This window comes from Dendrobates tinctorius, unplaced genomic scaffold (assembly GCF_039654945.1).
Source record: "Dendrobates tinctorius isolate UK_male_01 unplaced genomic scaffold, ASM3965494v1 ptg000073l, whole genome shotgun sequence".
NCBI classification, from domain to species: domain Eukaryota; kingdom Metazoa; phylum Chordata; class Amphibia; order Anura; family Dendrobatidae; genus Dendrobates; species Dendrobates tinctorius.
The window spans coordinates 33,603,721-33,621,775 of record NW_027361741.1 but is presented as its reverse complement, the minus strand read 5'-3'; the positions used below and the strand labels follow the sequence as shown (position 1 = coordinate 33,621,775).

General features: G+C 45.5%; 1 protein-coding gene across 7 annotated transcripts in view; it reads left to right on the top strand.

Annotated features, from left to right (window-relative positions):
- The window catches only part of CIT (citron rho-interacting serine/threonine kinase), a 277,393-nt gene that overhangs the window by 253,941 nt on the left and 5,397 nt on the right, over positions 1-18,055 (top strand). For 4 of the 7 annotated variants that reach the window (XM_073582720.1, XM_073582725.1, XM_073582721.1 and 1 more), the window contains 8 exons: positions 1,907-2,046; positions 3,765-3,857; positions 7,290-7,413; positions 8,906-9,034; positions 9,129-9,209; positions 9,429-9,507; positions 9,585-9,764; positions 11,190-11,490. In XM_073582720.1, the coding sequence (XP_073438821.1) occupies positions 1,907-2,046; positions 3,765-3,857; positions 7,290-7,413; positions 8,906-9,034; positions 9,129-9,209; positions 9,429-9,507; positions 9,585-9,764; positions 11,190-11,490 (1,127 nt within the window). The remainder of the gene's footprint in view (positions 1-1,906; positions 2,047-3,764; positions 3,858-7,289; positions 7,414-8,905; positions 9,035-9,128; positions 9,210-9,428; positions 9,508-9,584; positions 9,765-11,189; positions 11,491-18,055) is intronic. The other 3 variants (XM_073582722.1, XM_073582724.1, XM_073582726.1) reach the window with 1 other exon arrangement.

The following is an 18,055-nucleotide window of genomic DNA, read 5'->3' as shown; positions in this document are numbered from 1 at the left end:
CCTTGTACAAATCTCCCACTTTATCAGCACCAAAGCAACCCCAGACCATCACATTACCTCCACCATGCTTGACAGATGGCGTCAGGCACTCTTCCAGCATCTTTTCAGTTGTTCTGCATCTCAAAAATGTTCTTCTGTGTGTTCCAAACACCTCAAACTTGGAATCGCCTGTCCATAACACTTTTTACCCAAACTTCCTCTGTCCAATGTCTGTGTTCTTTTGTGCCCATATTAATCTTTTCCTTTTATTAGCCAGTCTCAGATATGGCTTTTTCTTTACCACTCTGTCCTGAAGGCCAGCATCCTAGAATCGCCTCTTCACTGTAGACATTGACACTGGCGTTTTGCGTGTACTATTTAATGAAGCTGCCAGTTGAGGACCTGTGAGGCGTCGATTTCTCAAACTGCAGACTCTAATGTACTTGTCTTGTTGCTCAGTTGTGCAGCCGGGCTTTCCACTTTTCTTTCTACTCTGGTTAGCGCCTGTTTGTGCTCTCCTCTGCTCTCCTCTGAATAGAGTAGTACACACCGTTGTAGGAAATCTTCAGCTTCATGGCAATTTCTCGCATGGAATAGCCTTCATTTCTAAGAACAAGAATAGACTGTCGAGTTTCACATGAAAGTTCTTTTTTTCTGGCTATTTTGAGAGTTTAATGGAACCAACAAATGTAATGCTCCAGATTCTCAACTAGCTCAAAGGAAGGTCAGGTTTTTAGCTTCTCTAATCAGCCAAACTGTTTTCAGCTGTGCAAACATACTTTCACAAGGGTTTTCAAGGGTATTCTAACCATCCATTAGCCTTCTTACACAGTTGGCAAACAAAAAGTACCATAAGAACACTGGAGTGATGGTTGTTGGAAATGGGCCTCTATACACCTATGAAGATATTGCATTACATACCAGACTTTTTGCAGCTAGAATAGTCATTTACCATATTAACAATGTATAGAATGTATTTCTGAATCATTTAATGTTAGCTTCATTGGAAAAAACTGCTTTTCATTCAAAAATAAGGAAATTTCTAAGTAACCCTAAACTTTTGAACAGTAATGTGTGTATACATAGACACACGCACATACATACATATATATATATATATATATATATATATATATATATATATATATATATATATATATAGAGAGAGAGAGAGAGATTTCAGATTCTGCTTGTTACAATCAAACGTATAAAGATGTATATAATCAAACTTGGTTTGAAATCTTTGTAGGTTCACAATACAAGCTGCATACATTATTACATAAAGCTCAAAAGACCGGTTGATGCTGGTGTACTTACATTGAAAAATTACTGTCAGTTCTCCTGCCTGTTATTAAAATGCTCATCTTGACATCACGATTGTTTTTAGCCATGTAGACATGGACTTTCAAAGTCTTATCAGGTCTAAGACTTATTTAGTAATGTAAGCAGCATGTATTGTGAAATCTGGTCATAGATCTACTTTTACCTCAATATACAAGGTTAAGAGAAAAGCTAGGGCAACAAGGTCACTTTGTACATCACATCTATTTATGATCTATATGATAATTATGACAAAACTGCCAGAATAATCATCACCTAATGGATTATAGGTTGTAAATGGCATGTGACTTCTGCATCATAGTCCACAATATAAGTAGCATGTGACTTGCTTGTTATTGGCTGCCTCCACCGACTGCTAAGCTGTATGAGCAGATAACTCTTCCGAGACTGAAGATGGACTTTCTGTTGAGTCCATCTTCAGTCTTGGCTGTTACAAGCTCCCCGGTGAATTCTTCGGCTCATTCAATGTGGTGGTTCCTAGGGGTCTCAGCCCCTCCTTTAGGGCTCCCACTACTTGATCCATGCTGCAAGTATGGATAACCAGCAACTTCCTTATTTAACTCCTGAATGTTCCATATGTTTGTAGGAGAAGAGCGTGCATTGTGCTTAATTGATGTGAAGAAAGTGAAGCAGTCTCTGGCCCAGGCCCATCTGCCAGCACAGCCAGAGGTTGCACTCACAGTGTTTGAGGCCGTTAAAGGCTGTCATCTATTTGCTGCTGGAAAGGTAAGTGACAGTATTATAGGACTGCAGGTTTTGTATCTGTTTCCATAAAGTGGCCTTGTAATTTTGTCTGTACAAGCTTGACCTTACAAAATCTAGAGGAGAAGACTGGAGGAATGCCTTTACAACATTAAGAAAGTGGGTAACACTTCTGTTACTGAAGGATCAGGGTGGTTAGTGAGGGGATTTTTTTGTATTAGCCCCCTAGGTATGATGTTTTAAGTATTTTCCTTATATATTTTTTCTATAGATACATTTTTTTAAGTCTGTATCCTGTAATGTATTACTACCCTTCACCTAGTGTATAAATGTTCGCTGCAGTAATATCACATCTATTACAAACATCTGCTGAAAATGTGATTTTTAATGCTTTAGTTAAAATAAACTTTTGTTACATTTTTTTTTTTACCCTAAATCACCTACAAATCTTCTTACTGGTGAACTTTAGGTAACTGAACATGCTACCGTCGAAACAGTCATTTTGTAGAAAGAAAGTTTTCATACAGTGTGCACATGAAAATTACCGGAGGAAATGCAGGCGGTGGTATGGATGTCATAAAACACCTTAGACATTTATGAGCCTATATTGATTTGTGAGGTATTCTGCCCTACAACCACTGCAGGGAGAACCTGGTGGCTTATGGAGGCAGCATACAGGGAGTGTCTGCTGGTCTGTAGAGATCTAATGGGGTACCAACACGCCTTATTGAGGATTTTGCACTTTTAGGGCTTGATCACTGTAGCATTTTGCGGTATTTTCTTTTTATGGAAAAATGCAGCCTTTTACAGTAGTAGCAAAATAAATGAGATTTCCAATTTTTTTTTTAAGCTGCAGTACATTTTTACAATTTTTACAAACCCACAGTATGTAGATTCTTTCAGCGTTTTTGCTGCATTTTTTTATCCATTCTATTGAGTGCCTAAAAAAGCAAGTCAAAACGTGTAATGTATGCAGCATTTTTCCTGCCAACATTCATTGTGTGGACATACCCTTATTGGGATTTTACCATTTTCAATCAGTATTCAACATGTGCAACTTACTGGTAATGTAGGATACATATACATGGTTCATCAAAGTGCTAAACCTAGTATACTAGTGCTTCAATTCTTCAAAGCTTTTATGGCAAAAAAAAGTGGAGTAAAAACTTTGATAAATTGGAAAATGTTGGCACTACTTGGAGTTGCTCCAAAATGTTCTAACTATTGGCATTTTAATGCCAGTTTCTCCTAGTTCCTGCAAAATGAGTGAAGCTGGGTGGTATGTGCGCATGCTGGGGCTGTGACCCCTTTCCTGCCTAATTCATGATGAGCTGTAGGGGAGCTGTATTCCCTACACCAAAATTCTCACTCCAGTACCTGACTGGTGTCAGATTTCTGGTCTAGCACACAGCGGTGTATGACACCCGTCAGATGCGCCAGATTCATGAAGAGGCATGCACCACTTCATGAATAAAGAGCTTCTGACTCCACCACATCCCCCTCATTAAGATCAGCGAGAAAATCGTTGGCCTTGATGAATCGGGGCCATGATTGTTTTTGTGGTATTACGACTATTACAGTTTTGCAAATGTGTGACCGCATTTGTTGTACTTCATGTACTTCTGTAATTATACCATTACATAGCCGAGAAGGGACAGACCCAAAAAGTTACTGGAAAACTGAGAAAGAAATGAATGTAGGAACACAAATGTGCTATTTGTAACACTTGTGTGGTGTTCTAGATTGAGAATGGATTATGCATTTGTGCTGCGATGATAAATAAAGTGGTGATATTGCGATACAATGAAAACCTCAGCAAATTCTGCATAAGAAAGGTACGTGCCCATTTTGTTGTTCTCTCCCTAAATGTTGTCCTCCCACCTTTCGGTTATAGTCCCATATTTGGATTTAGTAATTTTTAATCATGCACCAGTCACTTTAAAATTAGAGGGGATCCTCCCTTTGATAAAATTTGTAACACAGCACTTTTCAAGTTAGCATAAGCTCACTTTTTTGTGTGCACATTCCATTTCGGTGATCGCTTTAGAGCAGACCTGGGAAAAGCATGGAGTGCAGATGACATCCGGCCCCCTGGCTATTCCAGTCCGGCCCGCGGACCGAGACAGCCGAAGGGCTAAAACAGTGGTGCGCAGGCCGCATGCTGTGTATAGGGAGGCTTTGTGGGGCTCATATTGTATATAAGAGGCTATTTGGGGCTCATACTGTAGATAGGGGGCTATTGGGGTCTTATACTGTATATATGTATATATGAGTTTATGTGGGTCTCACAATGTATATATGATTTTTGCTACCTCATCTGAGAGCACCATGATGTATGGGCAGAGACCCTGACTCCAGCAATGCATCATTTACTGGACTGTTTGCTTTAGTTTTCATAAAAGGCTTGAATGCCTAGCTACAAGTTTACTAGTCTTCTAGTGATAATCTCCTGCTGATAAAACTGCAGTAAACAGCTCAGTAAGTGAAACATTACTGGAATCTGAGTCTGTCTACACTATACTGATCTCAGATTAGGTGGCAAAAACCTTGTGACAGATTCCTTTGAAGGTGCAGTATTGTAAGTGACAAATGAAAAACAATAAATAGGTTTGTAAATGGACTAATAAATGGATGATGGATAAGAACATAATTAAAACAAATATATATACTTGTAAAACTATATTGTGTGAGTCTATTTCTAAAAGTTACTATCCTCCCTAAATTTACATTTAAACAAAAAGTTAACCTTAAATAGGAAATAACATTACCAAGGAGTAATAAATCTATGGGATTAGGTAAATCTTCGAACCTTTTTAAGCCTTATATAGGAATGTGATAAGTTAATTAGACCAGTACTTTTGTTTTAGTTTAAGAACCACATTCATATCTGAGAGATAGTCAAGAATCATGGAATGTTAGTGTTGGAAAAGACCTCAAGGGTCATCGTGCCCAACCCCCTGCTCAATGCAGCATAAGATTCACTTAAACCACAAGTGCCACAATCAGGCAAGCAACCCCATAGAGAAAATGAGATACAGTAGTACCCAAACCAATATGATTCACAGAAAGAAAAAATACTACATAGAAAACATAAAGTTTATTAGATACGTGTTAAAAGTCTACTGAGTAGTAGTAAGGCCTACTAGGGTAAGGCTAGAGTCAACCACCTTAGAGCAGGGGCACCATTTCCGCATCAGGGTGTCAACCTCCGCAGCTAGGCAGGATACAGTTTCCCATTAGGGAACTGTAGACTATATATTTTCACACACTGGTCAAAGATGAGTTTGGGATATACCTAGACAGATATCTAGATCTTAACTATTTTTGCCTACTCACGGTAGTGACACTCAGAACCCATCATTACAGGTATGATAACATTACAGGTATTGCTTCCTCTAACTAGCAGTATCATCCTATCTCCAGATTACTATATTTATTCCCCCTCAACCTCCATAATTATATGCACATCCAGATCTTCTCTTCTGCGGGGGGCTACTCATAAGTCACCTTCCAGATACCTTCTTTTCATAGTTTGGTTGCTAATGCACCAAGCTGGCAGATAGCCACACATCTTTGGCTCCAGAGGCACATGTGTCTCCTAAGCTACAGGTTGAGGACACCTGGTGTATATCAAGCGATTAAAATACCTATAAGCTTGATTTTAACTGTTTAACTTTGATGGTTCTATTAAAATAAGAAACAACTCCCTCACAAAGATTGAGCCCTTATTGAATGTAAATTTTAAGATGTATAAAAAAAATGTTGTCTAAAGGATTAAAGCAATTTGATATATGCCTATATTCATGACATTTAGCAACAAACTTAAGTGCATGGACAAGCTATATATAACTAAATAATATTGACCCTGACTACTTCAGGCATGGCTGAGCTAATCTCAGTTTGTTCACACAAAACCAATATTGTCCATAACCAACCAGCGATCCTTGCAGATTGGTGCACACAGTCTGTGCAGTCTTCTCAGAGATTCTGGCTTTTCTCGCTCCAGCTCCTACACTACCTGCTCCGCTTCCCCCAGCTGACTGACCAGTGAACACATAGCCTGGTTTGAGTCCCGGCTATTCAGGAGTTCCTAATTAGGACCTGAAGTTCTAGGATTTGAACCTTAGACTATCTGGCTTTTCTGCTTTCCAAAATATATATATCTGAGTTCACTAGAAGGAGTGTTGTACAGCTGCAGGAACAGAAGTAGATTTATAGAAAGGAACAAGAACATGTTTTGAAATAATCCTTTGATATTCTCAGCAGGACAGTGATGGGTGTAAGCATAGGAAACAGTTCAGAGCTTAATTTAAATTATCAGGTTTTTACCATTTGAGGTAAATAGCACATTTCCAGCAGAGTAGTGCGCAGTTTATCAGATGATTTTCTATGGAACATGAACTTCACCCTATATAAAATGAACCAAGGAAATGGATAAAATCTTTGAAAGCAAATAATGTGGTCTGATTAATGCAAAAATGTGTCATATTTTAGAGACCATGCTAAGATAAGGAGTGTATGCTGAGGTTAAGTAGACGCATCAAGTTGTGACCTAATCAAAAGTAAAGTGGAGTGGTGGTATTGCTATAAACTATGAGATATATCTAGGAAGTTTGGACAGATAGCGTCCGAATCATCATTTGTTTTTTTAAGATCTTTTTACTTTGTCTTGTGATATTTTTTGCCATTTTTTGTTTTGCACTAAATTCTTAAAATTGGCACAAAAATAAAAATGTTCTGGTAAAATGTTGCAAAAAATGTCAGGTGTACATAAAAACATGCTATGGGGTACTGGAGTACATTTGCAAAACAAATGTTGCAACTTTTTAAAAAGTCATAATGGTTGCATTGGCCGAAAACATTTAGAAACTAAAACACACATAACATAGACTTTAAAGAAAAAAATGTGCAAATTAAAAACACTTGCAAAACACCAAAAACTGGACAAGAAAGGTACATATGCAAGAATAAATCAGGCCTATAATGTTTTGTATAAGTGTTAGGAGAAAATAATAAAGATATAGTAAGCACACAGAAAAATTGAGTGTATTATGTTTTATAATGTTCCACTATGTAATTGTTAAATTCTACAACATTCCGGTGGTCCTTGACTGTCCTCGTTTACTCTGCTACAGCAATGCTGTGCCCGTAGACCAGTATCAGCCATGTTTTTATTTTGGCTTATTTCCTGTCTTTTCTACTCCTTTAGAAATTTTTAAACCTTTTAACAATTCTTGCTTGAAATGTCAAATTTTGTTGTAATGTAGGAGATTGAGACCTCGGAGCCCTGCAGTTGTATCTATTTTACCGGCTACAGCATCATTATTGGAACCAACAAATTCTATGAGATTGAGATGAAGCAATACACTCTGGAGGGTGAGAAATTACATGGTGACTAATTCAGACTAAATCCACTCCATCAATGCGGAGAAATATTATTTTCAAGTTTATTACTGTGGGGAACAATTCCTTTTCCTTCTAGGGAAGCCTCTAGCACCATCCCAACCACAAGGAAACTTGGTGTAGGGAGGCGGTAATACGTTTTCTAAACCTTGCCAAGCATTGCATGGAGTCTCACAAGTCCTGACTCTCTTGCTCTGCATTTTTGACCAGGTTTAGTCTTTAGCTATCCCTGCTGTAAAAGTTTTGCTGCTGCTGTGTTCTGAGGAACCATGGTTGGGAAACACAGGCCAAAGGTTTCGTATGTTGGCCACTGGTTGACCATATTAATATGCATACTGTTGTCCAGGTATCATTTTTCATGTAGAGTTTATGGAACAAACTTGACTGTGATTGGTATTTGTGCTCTACAAGGCAATATTTCCTCTGCGTATTAAATAAATAAGCTCCGAAAATGTGTGACGCTAATGAAGGATGGGAAATATGCCGTTTTTAGAATATTGAGTGATAGAGCGTGATTCATAGTAACATCTTGCATAAAATCTTAACTATAGAGGATATTGAGGTACTTTACAATACCACTCTGGCGGTTTTGTTTTTTTTTTAGTTCACTGCCGGAGTGATATCACCAATGTCTGTTCCCTGCCCTAAGTACCAGCCACCGTCATCTGCTCATCCTGGCGCCACTCCATTCCCGTTCCCGAAGCTCTTGTAGACCCATAGAGAGCATGTGACTGCAGCTTCTGACTGGCCGAAAGTCAGAGGTAATGGTCACAAGCTCTTAATGTGTTAATGTAAGCCTTTGAGAGCTTCGTTCTGGCTCTCATAGACTTACATTGAGTAATGACTAGAGTTGAGCGAATTTGTTTGGGTTCCCTCTTATTCGGCAAGCTGTAGCGCTTACCGAATAAGCTGCAGAGGGAACAGGGCTTTCTGGCTCGCGCCGGCCGATCAGCTGGTTGGCGCTGCAGCTGCATGTGTCGCGGCACTTTCATGGAGAGCCCCACAAACAGGCTCTCCATGCATGTATTGTGACACAGCCACGACACATGCAGCTGCAGAGCCCATCAGCTGATCACTCGGCACGATCCAGGAAGCCGGGTTCCCCCTGCAGCTTATTCGGTAAGCACTATAGGTTGTCAAATAACTCTAGCAATGACCTCCGGTTCGCCCAGCAAGCACTGGAGAGCTATCCAGCAGTTCACAACTCGTAAGTATATTAGAAGGGGCAGGGAACAAAGTTGAACCACTTCAACGATGAAATAAAAAATAACAGACTGGAGTGGTGTTTTAATAAACACTAACAGAGGCCTAGTCGTTTAAAGGTTGATTTTCTATTATGTCAAAATATCTCAGAGGCCGACAGGGTGCACCATTTATTTATTATGCTTTCTAATATAGCACCAACATATTCAGCAGCTCCGTGAACTGAACCGATGAAGAACAATAATGTAAATAATAATTTGCTCTTTTGTTTTTCTAGAATTTCTGGATAAAAATGACCATTCCTTGGCTTCTGCTGTGTTTGCCTCCTCATCCAATAGCTTCCCTATTGCTATAATGCAGGTGAACAGCACTGGACAGAGGGAAGAGTACTTACTGTGTTTCCATGGTAACAGTCTGATTTGAATATTTTTATTACATTGGACTTCTAACGCAGTCGGTATTCTCGAATGGAGGAAACAGTCTGTAATTTTATCTTGTAGAGTTTGGAGTGTTTGTCGACTCGTATGGAAGACGTAGTAGAACCGATGATCTAAAATGGAGCCGGCTGCCTCTTGCTTTTGGTAGGTTTATTAGTTCACAGTTTTTTTGTAGGCTTATAAAGAACAAAATGCTTAATAATTCTTACTAGGACTTATTTCTTAGATAGGATTCCTTTTTTTTTTTTATAAAGGTTTCCTTTATAATTTCTCACATTAGAAATCTTGTCTGGAGCCTGTGAAAGGGAGGGCAAAAAATGATAAATTTGAAAGCATTAGGTTTTTGTCTTGTTTGCTTTTTAGCATACCGGGAACCATACTTATTTGTGACTCATTTTAACTCATTGGAAGTTGTTGAGATTCAGGGACGTGCTGCTCTGGGGTAAGTCCTTTCCCTGATACAGGACATTATTTCAATTATTATGTGACATTGTAAAATGTCATCATTTCACATTGCAGTGCTCCTGCCAGGGCTCATTTGGATATTCCTAACCCACGTTATTTGGGACCAGCCATCTCTTCTGGAGCCATTTATTTGGCATCAGTGTACCAGGACAAGCTCCGAGTGATCTGCTGCAAGGGCAATCTGGTGAAAGACAATGCAAGCGATCTCCATAGAGCCCCTTCCACTACACGGAGGTGGGTTGTTTGCTTACAACAGAGATAAAGAATGAGCACAAGTGCATACCTAAAGGCTCATGGTACTGGGTGCAAAAGTTCAGTTTGCTTTCCTCCCAGTTTGAGTCCAGTCACTTAAGGGCCTGTCACACTAAGCGATATCGCTGGAAATATCGCTATAATGTCACTGGTTTTTGTGACGTTATAGCGATATTGCTAGCGATATCGCTATGTCTGATACTTACCTCCGACCGGCTCCCCCGATGGTTATCGCTGATCGCGCGAGAACGTCCTGGACTGCTTCTCGTCGTCTGCTTCCTGCTGTGACGACAAGCGGCGCGTGGACTCGGGCGGGAGGACGTCAGGATCGCCTCGTCTGACAGGTAAGTAGCGACCCCCGTCCCCAGCGATGTCGCTGGTGAGATCTGCCTGTGTGGCAGCTCACTAGCGACCACTTAGCGATGTACCAGCGTTCCTGACCGCGTCATATCGCTGGTCGGGATCGCTGGTACATCGCTAAGTGAGAAAGTACCTTTACAGTTATGGGTCTGTGGTAGCCAGATAAGTGGCTTCATTAGTCAAAGGGGAATAAAGGGGCACATGTGGGAGGGTGGCTAACAAGCTGGAGAGGATTTCATCTGACCAACAGAAGATATAAGCCGAGTTTTTACAAAAGTCTTTCCAAGGTTGCCATTGTTTCTTAAACCGATGATGGGTATGTAATTCTAAGTGGGATAACTTTTCCATCCTAGCCAGTTGTAAAACCCATGGTAGCCAAAATTTAATTTGGTGTGAAGAAGAGGTCTGGAACAGTGGGATTGGTGATTTTGCCTTGGTTATGATGTTTCTCTATTGGGTTCTGGGGAATGATCTTGGTAGGAGGGCCATGTGTTTAGGAAATTAATTTTCAGGGAATCCTACCATGGCCTGAATGTGGGACTAAGATATTTTTTATTTCTTCACATCGCAACCAAACATGTTGATCAGTTCCAGTGATTTTATTACACCACCAGAAAGTGGGTGAACTTTCAGAGCAGACGAGCGTATGAGATTTTGTGTTATTGGCCCATGTATAGGTTGACTCCTGGAGTCTGTCACATGTTCTCTATACTCTCTCTCATGTATTTGTATCAGGAACACTTAAGGGTATGTTCACATGCAGGCTTTTTCCGCCAGATTAGACTTTTGCATAGAGTATGCACATTTTTACATGCATGTTTGGTTGTGTTTTTTTTTTTACATTCATTGGGTATGACATTTTCAGGGCTGGAGGAGTTTTTCAAGTAGTGTTGGTAAGGGGGCTGTAGAGGCGGTGGTCTAGTTGAAACTACCACCTCTGCTAAACCTATAGTGACAGCACTGAAAGAGGAAGTATTTACACAAATTTGTGTTTACACTTTGTGAAAGGTATTTCAAGTAAATTTACAATTTTCTCTTGTGTGGCAGTCCAAATAAAAGAGGCCCTCCTTCATACAATGATCACATAACTAAAAGAATAGCAGCCAGTCCAGTACCAGGAGAAGTTCAAGGTCTGGTTCGTGAGCCCAGTACACCACATCGTTATCGAGAAGGAAGGACAGAGATACGCAGGGACAAGTCTCCTGGGCGACCACTAGAAAGAGAAAAGTCTCCTGGAAGGTTATTAAGCACCAGAAGAGAACGGTCACCTGGAAGATTATTTGAAGATAGCAGTAGAGGTCGTGTACCTGCAGGAGCTGTAAGAACTCCTCTTTCTCAAGTCAATAAGGTATTATAATAAAGCACATACTTCTGAACTTGTTGAAATGATAATCTAATATACATATAGATGAAAATAAATGACATTTGTATTCCGTTTTCTCATATCAAGTAATTGAGGCGGTTGGATATCCACCTTGTAGGGACATCAGACAACAGGCATCTGCTTTTTCTTAAAACAGTCATGAATCAGAATAGGTAGTTTCTCACTACATCAGGAAGTTAAGATGTACATTCCACATTTTTTACTCATGCGGAAGCATACCATGATTTTGATCCTATCTTATTGGTCGAATTGCGGGTATGTATTTTATTTTGCTACAAGCCAAAAGATACTGCATCAGTAGTATTGTGCAAATCTGTCTGTTCTGTAGATTTTGCGGTGAGTAATGTTCACTTAATGTAAGGCTATGGCCACCTGTTGAGCCATTCTTGTTAACTGAAATGGATGATTTTTTCACTAAAAAACATTTCTACAATTGGGTTCTTATGATGAGCTTCAACTGTTTGTATTTTGCTGGCTGCATGTATTCTCATACACTGCAGGCTGCTCAGTCCTTTTCAGTGTGACTGACAACTCAGAATCTGTCTGCTCTTCTTTATCTAAGCTGAAATCCATTGCAAACAAATAGGATGAAAAAAAATGAAGTCCACTTTTTGAGCATTAATGAGAGCAGTGAGTAGGGGGTAACATATCGAGCTGTAAGAGGTTTCACACTTAACAGGACTCCACAGCCTGCATTATATGTATATATATATAACAAATACTTAACCATTTTTAATAAAACACAATTACAAAAAATGATATTTTCTCCTTCGTCTCATTGGGGGACACAGAGACTGTGGGTGTGTGCTTCTGCCGTCTGGAGGCTGACACTAAGTATACAAAAAAAGAGTTAGCTCCTCCTCCGCCGCATACACCCTCGCCCCCAGACCGGGCGTAACTCAGTTTTTGCTTAGTGTCTGATGGAGGCACACGCAGTCTGGAGCTCCAGACTAGGTTTTTTTTTTTTTTTTTTCCTTTCTTTGAAGATAAGACAGGGGCGACGGATCCTATAGAGAGGGTCCGATCTCCCCAAATCATCAACGGGCGACCACGTGTGAGTAGTCCTCCACGTGTTTTCTCTCCCGCACCGAGGGACACATCTGGGACTTTTCCCCAGACAACCATTTTTCTTTTTTATTTTGTAAAGAGGGGCAACGCATCCTGATGAGAGGATTCGATTTCCCCATGAACTACAACGGGCGAGCACGTGTGAGCGATGGGCGATCCCCAACGGACTCCACGTTTTTGTTCCTCTCCTGCAACGCGGGATTTCAGGTTGGCCCCTTCCACCCCTAGGTAGTGACACCAGGGGTGCAGTTGGAGGTGCAGGTGAGCCAGGGGATCGAAGCATCCACCCCCAGTAGCCTCCCCCTCCCCGCCCAGGGATGGGGTTGAGAGCACCCCAAGAGAGCCCCCCCGGCGGCCAGGCTCACCTTTTGTTTGTAGGGGCACCCCCCGGAACGGGATCCTCCAGAATGCGCCGCGGGGCTGTCTGTTCCCCCGCCCGACGGGGTTACTTTCGGGGCCCGACTCTCTCCCCGGTGGAACCCGGTGCGAGTAGTGCCACATGCGGAGTGCGGCAGAAGTCCCGCCGGCGGCCGCGGTCCCCGCGGTATGGGGAGATCCGCAAGGCCGCATGAGGCCTGCCCGCCCCTTCCGGTGGTAGCCGGAAGCCCCGCCCACTGACTTCCGGCAGCCCGGGGGGCGCGGCGGGCGCGCAGTGACCGGGGAGCGCGCGCCCTCCTCCCCCTCCTCGCAGGTCCCCGCCGGAGTACGGCTGAAGCTCCGCCGGCGGCCGCGGTCCCCGCTGTATGGGGAGGGCCGCGAGTTCCGCGCGAGGCCCGCCCGCCGCTTCCGGTGGGGGCCGGAAGCCCCGCCCACTGACTTCCGGCGGCCCGGGGAGCGCGACGGGCGCGCACAGTGACCGGAGGCTCCCGCCCCCCTCCCCCTCCTCGCATTTCCTCGCCGGAGTGCGGTCGGAAGCCCCGCCGCCTCTCTCCAAAGTGCACCGCAGTGCCCCCGGCGAGTAACGGCACGTGAAGCAGCTCGTCCACGTCTCAGAGTTTTCGCTGCGGCCAGAGCACCCCGTGGAAGAGGTGGGACGTTACCGGTGGGTGAGTGCAACCCCGTTTCGAGTGCCGCACTGGTTGTCAAGGAAGGGGTTACCCTCCTCCTCCTACCCTACCCTGCAATATGTCTGGCAAAGGGAAAGCTCACTCTTTCCTATACGCTGTTTGCGTTTCCTGTGGGGTCAGGCTGCCTAAGGCGCAGCCGGGTAAATTTTGCGAAGCCTGTGAGTCGGAGCGAGCCCAGGAGCCCCCCATTGTTGCAGAGCCCAGGGGTCAGGACCCCCCAGAATGGGCAGTGTCTTTATCGCATTCTATGATGTCCCTTACGAAGGCAATTGAGTCCCTTCGAGGCCCGGGCAGGGTCAAGGATGGTGGTCTGCCAGCGGAAGACAGCTCGTCCACGTCTCAGGACCCTTCGTCCGTTAGGGGCCGCTCCAGCACCAGACAAGCTCATGGTAAGAGAGCTCGTTTTCCGTCGGCCGGGCCCTCTGGAGAGTCGGCGGCGATTTTTAGGGCATCTCGTTCCCTGTCGCCAAGCTCAGGAAGCGATCAGGACGAGGGCGAGGAGGAGGAGGAGGAAGCCTGGAATCCAGAAAGCCTGGGATACCAGGACTCGGTGGACCGCCTCATTGAGGCGGTCAACCAGACTTTAGAGATCGAGGATGATGTGTCCACGGCCTCAGGTCACAAGGTCTCCTTCAAGAAAACCAGGCGTCCGCATAGAAGGTTTGCCACACATCCGGAGTTCGAGGAGCTAGTCCAGAAACATAGGGAACACCCGGATAAGCGCTTTGCAATGCAAAAGGCGCTGCAAGCAAAGTATCCGTTTCCTCCTGAACTCCATAAAGGGTGGGTGGAGTCGCCAGTAGTGGACCCACCGGTGTCACGTTTAGCATCAAGATCGCTATTGTCGATACCCAGCGGTTCTTCTATTAAGGACCCAACTGATCGCCTCATAGAGGGGCTTGCCCGCTCAGTGTATGAGGCAGCAGGGTCGGCTCTGGCCCCCTCCTTTGCGGCTACCTGGGTGGCTAAGGCCATGGTTTCATGGGCAGACACTCTGCATAGGGCCCTCCAAGACAGGGATCTGCCCGCGGAAATCTTGGAGGTGACAAATCAGATATCAGGAGCGAGTGATTATCTCGTCGGCGCCGCTCTGGATGCGGCCGAGTGTTCTGCTGTGGCAGCAGCAAATGCGATCGCCGTAAGGCGAGCATTATGGCTGAGATTATGGAAAGCGGATTCTATCTCTAAAAAATCCTTGACCTCATTGCCTTTTCAAGGCAATCGGTTGTTCGGTGAAAAGCTTGATAAGCTTATCTCAGAAGCCACAGGGGGGAAGAGTAGTTTTCTACCGCAGCAGAAAAGTTGGCCGGCATTCAGGCAGACGCAGAGGCGTTTTCGGCCCTTTCGTAGCTCCTGGAGGTGGACTTCGGCCAGGGCATCCACCTCCGCAAATGATGGTCAGATTAGAGAAAGGCAAGTTTCTTACAGGGCCAATCCGCTGGGTAGAGGCCGAGGCCGTTTGCCCAGAGCGAGAGGGGCCAGATCACAAAAGCCTCCAGCAAAATGACTCGAGGCACTTCGTACCTACGGACGACAGAGTGGGCGGACGCCTACTAAGGTTCAGCCACGTTTGGGTCGCAGTGGCACGCGACGCTTGGGTGGCAGAACTGATATCGTCCGGGTACAAGATAGAGTTTGTCGGACTCCCGCCACGGCGTTTCTTCCGTTCCCGGCTCTCCGGAACAGAATCGCAGGCGGAAGGTCTGTTGCAGGCTATAATGACGCTACAGCGCAACAGGGTCATTGTCCCAGTGCCGAAAAGCGAAGAGACGCAAGGTTTTTACTCCAACCTGTTTTCAGTCCCCAAAAAGGACGGGACAGTAAGGCCAGTACTGGATTTAAAGATCCTGAACAAGTTTATCAGGGTCAGGCGATTCCGGATGGAATCCCTCCGTTCGGTCATTTCAGCCATGGATCCAGGGGAATTCCTGGCCTCGATCGATGTGCAGGATGCATATCTACACATCCCGATTTTTCCTCCACACCAGAGGTTCCTGCGGTTTGCGATCGGAGGGCGACATTTCCAATTTGTTGCTCTGCCCTTCGGTCTGGCCACTGCCCCCAGAGTCTTTACAAAGATAATGGCGGTGGTTATGGCCATCCTGCATGCTCGGGGCATAACGGTACTACCCTACCTGGACGACCTTTTGGTAAAGGGGCCGTCGTTTCAGGCGTGCCAGGAGAATGTCGGTATCACTCTGGATACCCTGGCCCGCCTAGGTTGGCTGATCAATCGGAACAAGTCGTCCTTGGTTCCGGCTCAGAGAATCGTATTTCTAGGCATGGTTTTCGACACCTCCCAGGGGCTGGTGATCCTCCCTCAGGACAAGGCGCAAAGGATCAAACAGGGGGTACGGAACCTTCTTCAGCCGGGCTCCAGATCCATCCGGTACGGCATGAGTGTGTTGGGCAGAATGGTGGCGGCGATGGAGGCAATCCCGTTTGCCCAGTTCCATCTCCGTCCGCTTCAACATGCGCTCTTGTCAGCATGGGACCGAAGGCTGCTTTCCCTCAATCGTCGGTGCAGTTTGTCTCCACCGGTCCGACGGTCACTCCAGTGGTGGACTCGCGACTCGTCTCTGGTTCAGGGGAAACCCTTTCCCCCGGAACAGTGGTTGGTGGTGACGACCGATGCAAGCCTGCAGGGTTGGGGAGCAGTTTTCCAGAGTCACACAGCCCAGGGGCGGTGGTCCTTTCGGGAGGTAATTCTCCCGATCAACATTCTGGAGATACGGGCAATACGATTGGCCCTGCAACATTTTCAGCGTTGGCTGACAAGCCGGCCGGTGCGCGTTCAGTCGGACAATGCTACAGCGGTAGCGTATGTGAACCATCAGGGGGGCACGCGCAGCCAGGCAGCCATGCGCGAGGTCGGGCTGGTACTGCGTTGGGCCGAGAAAAACCACGTGGTAATTTCAGCGGTGCACATTCCGGGAATCGAAAACTGGGCGGCGGATTTTCTCAGCCGACAGGGGGTCGCGGCAGGGGAGTGGTCCCTGCACCCCGAGGTTTTTCAACAGATCTGCCAACGGTGGGGGACACCAGACGTGGACCTTATGGCATCCAGAGAGAACGCCAAGATTCAAAGGTTCGTCGCTCGATCCCTCGACCCGCAGGCAATCGCAGCAGACGCTCTGGTGCTTCCGTGGAGCCAGTTTCGGCTCCCGTACTTGTTCCCCCCGCTACCTCTGCTTCCAAGAGTCATCAGAAAGATAAGGAGAGAGAAGGTTCCAGCAATTCTGCTGGCCCCAGACTGGCCTCGGCGGGCCTGGTATGCAGATCTGGTTCAGCTAGTGGTGGGCGTACCCTGGCGTCTCCCAGATCGGCCGGACTTACTGTCCCAGGGACCGATCTGCCATCCGAACTTAGGGGCTCTTTGTTTGACGGCGTGGCCATTGAATCTTGGCTGTTAACACAGGCAGGATTCAGGCGCGATGTGGTGGCCACGATGGTGAGTGCCCGAAAGCCTTCCTCGGCGAAGGTATATCATCGGACTTGGGAAGTGTTTTTCCGTTGGTGTAGGGATCGCGGAGTGGCTCCTCTGGTTTTTTCGATCCCCAACGTACTGGCTTTTCTGCAGGCAGGGCTGGACGCGGGATTGGCTCCAAGTTCGCTCAGAACGCAAGTCTCGGCCCTGTCGGTGCTTTTCCAACGAAAGGTCGCTTCGATCTGGCAGGTTAGGACGTTTATGCAAGGGGTCGCACATTTAGTACCCCCCTATAAGGCACCGATGGAATCATGGGACCTGAACTTAGTGCTCAGGGCCCTTCAGGAGCCTCCCTTCGAACCGTTACAAGAAGTCTCCTTACCTTACCTGTCCAGGAAGGTCGTTTTTCTGGTAGCGATAACATCTATTAGGCGGGTTTCGGAGCTGGCGGCTTTATCTTGTAAACCGCCGTTCCTGACTTTTTATAAGGATAAAGTAGTTTTAAGGCCAGCTCCCCCCTTCTTGCCGAAGGTTATCTCTGCATTCCATATCAACGAAGACATTGTCTTACCCTCGTTTTGCCCGGCACCGGTGCATAGGGTAGAAAAGGCATTGCACACCCTGGATCTGGTAAGAGCCCTTAGGAGGTATGTGACAAGGACAGCGCCATTCCGCCAGACAGACTCTCTATTCGTGATTCCAGAAGGGCGGCGGAAGGGACTCGCTGCGTCCAGAGCGACTTTGGCCAGATGGGTTCGTCTGACAGTCCAAGAATCATATCAAATCAGTGGCACGCCGGTTCCGGCAGGGATCAAGGCACACTCGGCTCGAGCAGTGGGTGCCTCATGGGCACTGCGACACCAGGCTTCAGCGGAACAGGTGTGCAAAGCAGCTACCTGGTCCAGTTTGCATACGTTTGTCAAACATTATAACGTACATACCCAGGCATCCTCGGATGCAAGCCTGG